This window comes from Geospiza fortis, unplaced genomic scaffold (genome assembly GCF_000277835.1).
Source record: "Geospiza fortis unplaced genomic scaffold, GeoFor_1.0 scaffold166, whole genome shotgun sequence".
In the NCBI taxonomy this organism is placed as follows: Eukaryota; Metazoa; Chordata; class Aves; order Passeriformes; family Thraupidae; genus Geospiza; species Geospiza fortis.
In genome coordinates, this window is record NW_005054310.1 from 3,122,477 (window position 1) to 3,131,043 (window position 8,567).

Here is an 8,567-nt window from a genome sequence, read left to right on the forward strand (position 1 = left end):
GGCGGGCACAGCCGTGAGGAGCGGTGCGCTGTCCCGGGCACAGCTGCTGCCGGGAGCCAGCCCTCGCCCCTGAGGCGCCTCCTGAGCACCGCTGCCAGGAGGGCGCTCCTACTGTTGAGTAACTGAGGAAATATTGCCGTTCTTCCCACGCAAGCGGCATAGGAACATCATGGGGAGGATAAATGGAAATACTTTCTCTGGAAGAGAACACGGTTACCTTGACGTACCGACTTCAGTTCCTTTTTATTTTTCATTTAATGAATTCCTAAAGCCCTTATCAGGCGTTTTGAGCTAGCTAATGGTTGTCAGGTCGTCTAGTATTCTGTCTCGGGGAAGAAAGGGTGGAGCTGCACCCTGTCTTGCCCAACATTTCATGTGAAATCTGGGGCAAAGCTGGGGAAACCTGATTCAGGTCCTCAGCTGAGCTCTAGTGTGCATGGAAACTAAATTATTGTTTGCTAACAAAACGATTAAGATAATGTAGGCTCATGAAAATGCACAAAGAACATGAGCATGGTGGCAATGAGAGGAAAAAACAGAAGCAGTTCTTGTACCAAATACCATTTAGGCTTTGGAAAGCATACAGAGTGGAAAGGAATCTCTTCTCCTTTTCTTTTTTCTTTTTTTTTTCCCTAGTCCATGCATTCCTTTTCCAAAGCATTGTGCAGCCTATATTCACTTTAGCTAAGGACGCTCTTTGCTCTGATTGATGTCAGCTGCTGTGCGGTAGCACAGCCAAGCACTCGGATAAAAGAAATGGAATCTTGATTTTTAGACTGTACAGTTGTGCCAAGAATGACAAAAGCAAAGTGGGAAATGTCATAAAACTAATTTTATGAGCTAGGTCAGGGTATTAGTGCTAAACCATGGAGCAGTAATGATGCTAATCCCATGGAAGTATTAAACAAAGGGCTATCTCAGTAATTGGTGTCAGTGTGCAAATGGCACTGCTCAGCCACTCCGAGCAAGTTTCCTAAGCTGTTGCTTAGGAATGTACCTAAGGTGCCCCAATTTAGGTTAATAAACTATTCTTATTTTCCCACATGCCATGAATGGCTGTCTGGCTGTCTTGGACAAAGGTCCTGTAGCAGCTACCTGGCAGCATATCTTGGGAACCACACGTCCTACCTTGCATCCCTAAAACTGCTGCTCATGCCGCTGGGGTGGGAGGCTTGTTTCACCAAGCAAGATGGGTCACATAATTCAGGTTTAGCCAAAACTGCTGCTCTCAGTTGTGATTTAGGAGTCTGCTCTACCTGGTCTGGGGTGCAAGGCAGCTTGCTCTGCACCGAGGCCTGTCCCACACTTTGGGAGAAAAACCCCTTAGAGAAAAGAGCTCTTGAGACAAAGCGCTCCTCTCTGGCTCCCTGGGGTAGCACTTCCAGTTCCTCTCTCTTGACAAGGGAGGCGACTGGAGATTCGTAGTCCTCTGCTTCTTGTTCAGAGGGATGAGTGCAGAGTTAACTGAAGGCAGCAGGCTGTGGCCTTTGTGTGGGGATGATGTTGTGCGTATCTTCTCATTGTCAGGCCTAGGAGAGCTTCTCAGGGCAACTGAAGGTGAGTTTTGCAGAGAAAAGTCAGAAGGTCTCAAGAAATTCCTTCCCAGCCTCCCTCCCTGATAGCTGACCTGTGCGACTGTGGGAACTCTGCAGGGAGGGAATGCTCTTGCTGGCGGGGGAGGATGGCAGGAGGTGCCTTTGGGCTTCCAGGAGGCAAACCGTGGTCCTTGTCCAAAAACCCTGCGTGAAATGAGGATCAGTAAGGAGCACTGGGGTGATGAGTGCTGAGCAGCTCTGCTGGGTTAAGCTCATGCAAGCAGTAACCCTGTCTGGCTGCTGCTGGCCTCTGTGCTGGTGGGAGGTGGTGGTGCTGAGCTGAGCCTTCAGCAAACACAGCTGTGTTGGCTCACCGTAGTGGCAGTGGCAGCGGGAGGAAAGCCCCAGAGATCTCGAAGGTGATGGGCAGGGATCTGCTATGGAGCTTTAACCCCAGACAGTGAATAGGAAGAGCTCGGGGGGAACCACTGATGATGGTGCCAGAGTGTGCAGGGGAGTTCGGGAGGGAGTAGATCAGCGTGAGATGGGACAGCTACTGCTTCTGGCTTAATGTAAGAGACTGTTCCCAAGGCTACAGGCTGACAGAGTGGGTGAGATGCCTGTCCCCAGAGTTTTCTGAGTGTCCATTGCAAGTAATGCATGAGAGGGGGTTTCGCTTCCTTTTAAATCAGCTGTGACTACTTGAGCAGTTGGGTTTGGTTAATATACCAGCCTGGTAAAGGTGCAGTTCATGTAACAGGGGTGGAGCCCCTGGAAAATAATCCCCCTTAAACTTCTTTGAAGTGCAGGTGTGATCTCAAAGGAGTTCAGAGTGTTCCTACAGCCCTAATAAGTTGTTTTCCGGTGAAGTGAACTTTGGCTTGTTCCACATCCCAAATGACAGGCCCTGCAGTAAAACAAAATGCCGTTGCTGGCACAACTGGTTTGCTTCTATCAGACAAGAGGCCCAGCATTAGTGAAGCATAGAAACTGAAATTATATCCATCTAGGGGGGCATTCGTTCCAGGTACAGTAAAGCTCTTGTGCATGAAACTGTAATTTGTGCATATCCAATTTATGTAACTTTGAAAATCCCCAGGCAGGGACAGAGGACATGGCTCGTGAAGACTGTGTCTCTGTTTTTCTTGCTGTTCAGCAGCAGTGGTCTCTGTTCCCCTTGCCAGTTCGTCTGCTTTTACAAATAGCCGTAGAGAGCCTGCCTAAGCCTTTAAGTCTGGTCTGGCATCTGAAGAGCTGGGAAGTTGAACTGGTCCCAAAAACTTCTCACGCAGTGGAGGGTCACGTTTTTAAACAGTTGATGAAATTACAGGGTTGTGCTCTGATGCCACCCAAACTTCACAGATCTGGTTTAAAGGAGCCTGTAAGCCCAGCTGTCCTGGGGCCAGGGTGATGGAGGACACTGCATTTAACAATGTCCCTTAATTGTTAATGTGCATTTAACAATCCCCTTCTCCCCTCCTGCCTGGCTGGGCACACAGAACCACCATGCCGAACTGGGGAGGTGGCAACAAATGTGGAGCCTGTGGCCGCACCGTCTACCATGCTGAGGAGGTGCAGTGCGATGGGAGGAGCTTCCACCGGTGCTGCTTCCTATGCAGTAAGTATTCTCCTCCAAAATCTCTCTTGCCATAGCTGTGGGGGTCACAGCAGCAGGGGGCTGGTCCACAGGAGATGTCCCAGACACTGGGAATGGCAGTGGCCAGAGGTGACTTTGTCCATCATGATTCCTGCTTCCCCATGTGCTTCCTGGGCTTGGCAGTCCTGAGGGGAGAGCTCACCTCCTGGAGAGGTTTTGTCATATCAGGAGCAGGATGTGTGTCTCAGAGCAGAGCACATCCATTTGCACTCTTGCCAGCTTTTTCTCAGGAGTCTAAGGGATCCTGAGGCTGGAAACCTGGCTTAAGCATTGCTCATGCAGAGGAGGAAGGCCAGTGGCAGAGCCTTGTTTGCACTGATCTGAGCTCAGCTGGGCTTCTCCCTGTGGTCCTGGGGCTGGCAGAGGCTGAAGGAGCAGTTATCAAACTGCTGCCCTGGAGTCCTGTGCAGACCAGGACAGCAATGCACATGAGCACAGCAGAGCTGTTGTGATGCTTTAGCACAGCCAAAAGCCTAAACTTTCTTGGCACAGAGGCCTGTGGTTTATTTCAGATGAAAAGAGTCCAAAGCATTATTTTCCAGTCCAACCAACAAGCCCAGTGAGGCATTGAAAATCGCTTTCTGTGCCGAAAATACCTCTGCTTAGATGAGGGGAACAAAGGGTCTCTGTGAATCTGAGGCTCGTACTTTGTGAGCAGACAGCCTCTCTGTCTGAATCAGAGAATTTTACCTTATTGCAAACATGAGGTACTGCTTTCCCCACTTGTTGGTGATTAATACATATGGGCAGAGCTCAGAGCTAGGGTTTAGCCTTCTTATATTGGCTGCAGTTACCCTGGGCCTCTCAAACAAGTTTGCTGTTAAGTCTGCTGCCTAACCTTGGTGTGCTGTGCTGGCATTGAGAGCCTCGGCACACCTACACTCTTTTCCTTGAGCTCTACACTGGTCACAGAAAACAAAGATTAGATGCCTCGGCTGCCTCATTTTCAGCCTTGTATGGGAGTTACTATTAAAAGAAACCTGGAACTTGCAGTCAAACAATGGCTCTAGTGTGTCTAAATACATAGTTTTCCTTAGTGCATACTTCTGTTGGGGTTAAAGTCCATAGGCTTCACAAACATGCATTAATTGATTTACTTATTGGATATTAGCGTCTTATAAAGAGAACCTTGGAGCTAATGATTGCCATAAGCAAAAGTCACCCAGTGTTTTGCAGACATTAAAATCTTTAAACAAAAAATTCATTGAGAGTGTTTCTTTTTTTCTCCCCCAAATTCTTTTTCATGGGCATAATGCTGTTGCAGATGGAAAGGGCACGGCAGTTGGCATACAAAGGGAGGTTTAGGAAGGAAATAGTTCTCCCTTCTACTGTAACCTTGAGTAGAGGGCTTGCATTGTGCTGGAGGACAATGTAGGAATGCCAGAAAAGCACAGCCCCTCCGGTGTCAGCTGTGAACCAGCACCAGCTCTGCCCTGAAGCAGTATTGAGGGTGGGGGGGGAGGGGGGTGAGGGAGGTGGGAAACCTTGAAGACTCGTTTTTTTCCCAGCCCCACCCTGGCCAAAAGGGCAGGGCAGGGGCTCTTCTGTACTGATAGGCTTTGGCTTCATGCTGTATGGCATCTGTCAAGGGAAACTGCTGACTGCCCTCTGGGTTTCTGAGCAGCCTTGTTCATCAAACCACGGCAAGTTTCCAGGCTTTAAATGTCATGGTCATGAAGAGGTGGGAGGGAATAGAGCCCTTTATGGGGCTAAGCATAATTCACAAATTCAAACAGCAACTTGCTCCCTCTAATCTCTGGTGGTCCCACTGCCTAATGGGAAGAATTTTGGACAGGGAAAACCATAACATCACTTCTCACTTGATTTTTGGCTTACTATGTGTGCTGATGGAAATAGTCCCTTAAGGCAGTTTAATTTATGTTTTTTTTAACCTCCAGTGGTCTGCCGGAAAAACTTGGACAGCACAACTGTAGCAATTCATGATGCTGAAGTTTACTGCAAATCTTGCTATGGGAAAAAGTATGGCCCAAAAGGTTATGGATATGGCCAAGGGGCAGGCACGCTGAACATGGACAGGGGAGAGAGACTAGGCATCAAGCCTGAGAGGTGAGTGAACTGAGCTGTCGGGTGCATGGCCCTTGTCCTTCAGTATTATTTTCAGAGGAGTCTTTCAGGCTGGATTTTGTTTATGTTCATGTTTGGAATAGAAACTGCAAAATACCCTAGTCTAGTTGAATGCAGGGCATTGAACCTGCATTGCACGAAGCTCCCACTGGTGACTGTGTGAGTTGAACAGCAGAAGCAGGAGATAGTGCAAGCAAGGACACACTCATCTTATGAATGAGCCACAGGGGATTGGATTATGGGGCTGCTGATGGCATTGCATGAGCTCACAGAGGTGACTGTGGGTCTCATATTGCTCTCCTGTTCAATAGTTCTTGCAGGGATGGATTTGGACAGTTGAGAGAGAATCTGGCGCTACAAGCAGAATGAATTTTTAACTGGCAAATGAAGAACCATTTGTGCTTAATTATAGCCAAAACCAAGTCACATTAAATAGTAAACATTCCTAATCTGATTAAGTTCTTGCTGTAAAGCAGAGCATGTGCAAAGAAACTGCGGTATGTCTTACAACTTGCTTCATGCAAGTTCCCAAATTATTGCTTAGTGTTTATATGATGTATGCTCTGCAGCCAGGTTCAGTGATCCATTCAGGTTCCTGATTATAATCAGTGGACAGGAACTTAACAGAATTATTTGTAGTTTACTGTCTGAAAAATCCATGTTCTGATGGAGTTCAGTTCTTCTAGTTAAGTGAAAAGAGGAAGGCTCCTCAGGAAATTTAGCCTTTACTGTACCTTCTATTTATCCTTTAAAGCATGGTCTTTCTCTTCTTGTTGTTGTGGCTTTGGTTTTTTCCCTACCAAGTGTAATTGGATAGCCTTGCTGGTAACTTACTTCTCCAGTTTTGCAGCAGTACTGTATTCTGTATCATGTGCTGGGTGCTGGTCTGTTCATGTTGTTAAGCAGAGCAAGAGATCATTTTAGTAAAAGAGTAGAGAAAACAAATGTCCTGTTTCTTTCAGCACGCCTTCTCCTCACCGGCCCACCACAAATCCAAACCCTTCCAAGTTCGCTCAGAAGTTTGGAGGCACAGAGAAATGCTCTAGGTGTGGTGATTCTGTTTATGCAGCAGAGAAAGTAATAGGAGCTGGAAAGGTAAGGAACTGCATGTGCTGTTTTGGACCTGCTACGTGGACTTGAAATTGGGCAAGGTGTGTTATGTCAGTCCCAGCAGGGAACCAACTGCAGGGCAATTACCTTAAAATTGCACTGGAAATAATCAAATCAATCAACTTAATTGAAAAAAAAAATCATTTGAAATGCAGGGTGATGAGTGATCACCTTAGATTTCAGAGGTGAAGATTTAATATTGTGTCGTGCTAGAGACTTGAAGCAAACGACAGAAGCCCCTCTCACCCAGAAGAGGAAACAATCTTTAGGTGTGCAGCTTGTGAGGGAGGCTGAATGTTTCATCTAAAGAACGTTTCATCTGAAGGGGGATGGTCTCTGAAAATACCATGTTAAACTGCATGTCAGTCTGCCAGCTGTCTGACTCGCTCACTACAGAGAGCCAAGATTGCTCTGAATTGATCACAGCAAGCCCAAACCTTTCAGAATGCTGCTCTGAGCAGGATGCTGGGTGGAATCTGGGGCTTTGTGCTGCTCACAGAAATGCAGATGCTCTTGTCTGCTACTGGTGCACTTCAGCTGCTTTTCACTGCACCATTCTCTAATCAATAGCAATGCAGATATCTCCAGTTAATGTGGTTTTTTACCAGCTTGGGCATCCTGTGTATTAATACTATCATCTTTATTTTTTTCTCTAGCCATGGCACAAGAACTGCTTCCGATGTGCCAAGTGTGGAAAAAGCCTAGAATCTACAACCCTAACTGAAAAAGAGGGAGAAATCTATTGTAAAGGTGAGAAAAGAAATAAAGAGCATTTGTTTATGGTTCAAGGTGCCTTACAAGGACAAATGGTCAATATCTTGCTGATATAGGAAACTTTTAGGCTCATGTTCACATGGAAGTGCTCTGTAAGTCATAGGAATAGAGTAACTGTGAAATAGATATTACTGAAGCTGCTGATGTAGTTGACATCTGCATCAAGTAAAACATCACATACTGAGAAATGCAGCAGCAGCCTTGCCCTGTGCCTGATCAGAGTAAGGAAACAAGCCAGCAAGCATTGTGCTCTGCCTTCTTGAATGGTTGTGGATATAAACTTGATCCACACAGTGGTTTCATAACAACAAATGCCTTAATGGATACCAAGCCACAGACTCAACCTGTGAACTGCTCTCACAGAGTGGGCTGGGAGCTATGCAGACCAAACAGTCCCGTTAGTTATGCAACTTAACAAAATGTTTCTAAGTGTTGCTTCCCAGGGGGATATTCTAGTGACTAAGGAGATGCCACTGAGAGGCTTAGCCCAGAAAATGCTGTTCTTAATTAATGCGCCAGAAGACTCAGCTACTGCATGTTCATCTTTCTCACAGGTTGTTATGCGAAGAACTTTGGCCCCAAGGGATTTGGGTATGGCCAGGGAGCAGGTGCCCTTGTTCATGCCCAGTGAGGGGGCTAAAACCACCTTCCAGCTCTGCTGAGATCCTGCCAGAAGGAGCAAGGGTTTCCCAAATGTTACTAACTACTGTGAAACAGATACTAGTTACTGTAGTGTACCTTCCGCCAATGATTTTAAAAACAAACACACACTGCTTTTTTTCTTGCCTTGTGTATCACACTGTAACACTTTTAATACTGAGTATCAATTCAATAAAGCTTTGCTTGTTGATATACCCTAAATCTAAGTGTTGCCTACTTTGTCAGCAATAAAAGTGAGAGGAATGTTGCTGGGTACTTCAGGGGTGGAAGAATGATGCTTTATAGACTTAATGCACAGCTCTGCTGAAAGCTGGACATACACAATCATGGCCTTCAGAGCTGAATAACTCTCCTCCAGTATCACACCATAATACATGTGTGTGCAAGCCAAAGAGCTGCTCGCTGCACAAAAGTAGTAAATCTTAATTTACTGCTCTCTATGGTGACACAGCTCTGAAAGTGATAGATAAGGGCTACCTGTGTGCCTAAATGGCTGCCTGTCTCTGGCACAGAATCTCTTCTAGTAAATGAAAACCAAACCATAACATTCTGGGGGGCTGAGTGTGCTTTAGTATTGAGGTACTGTTATGCACAGAACTTACTGTGCAGGAATACTCCACCAATACTGCTGCAGATTAAGAAGTGAGGTAAAGATAGGAAAAGAACTTTGAAACTCTTGTCTGGTTTGAGAAGCAAATTGATACTTTTTTGGGATAAAAGAACCCTTCATAACACTGAAGTTATGG

At 46.2% G+C, this 8,567-nt stretch overlaps 1 protein-coding gene across 1 annotated transcript; it reads left to right on the forward strand.

The window, feature by feature from the left end:
* Positions 1-3,004: 3,004 nt before the first annotated feature.
* Positions 3,005-8,022, forward strand: CSRP2 (cysteine and glycine rich protein 2). Its single transcript, XM_005419204.2, has 5 exons — positions 3,005-3,153; positions 5,091-5,259; positions 6,240-6,372; positions 7,044-7,137; positions 7,716-8,022. Exons 1-5 carry the CDS (start codon positions 3,042-3,044, stop codon positions 7,790-7,792), a joined length of 585 nt encoding a protein of 194 aa, XP_005419261.1. The 5' UTR covers positions 3,005-3,041; the 3' UTR covers positions 7,793-8,022.
* Positions 8,023-8,567: the final 545 nt, after the last annotated feature.

Excerpts from the sequence above, each read along its gene's own strand:
- CSRP2 (XM_005419204.2), top strand. The coding sequence starts at position 3,042 with ATGCCGAACTGGGGAGGTGGCAACAAATGTGGAGCCTGTGGCCGCACC. Across the intron at positions 5,260-6,239 it reads CTAGGCATCAAGCCTGAGAG|CACGCCTTCTCCTCACCGGC; the intron begins GTGAGTGAACTG and ends TGTTTCTTTCAG. Across the intron at positions 6,373-7,043 it reads AAGTAATAGGAGCTGGAAAG|CCATGGCACAAGAACTGCTT; the intron begins GTAAGGAACTGC and ends TTTTTTCTCTAG.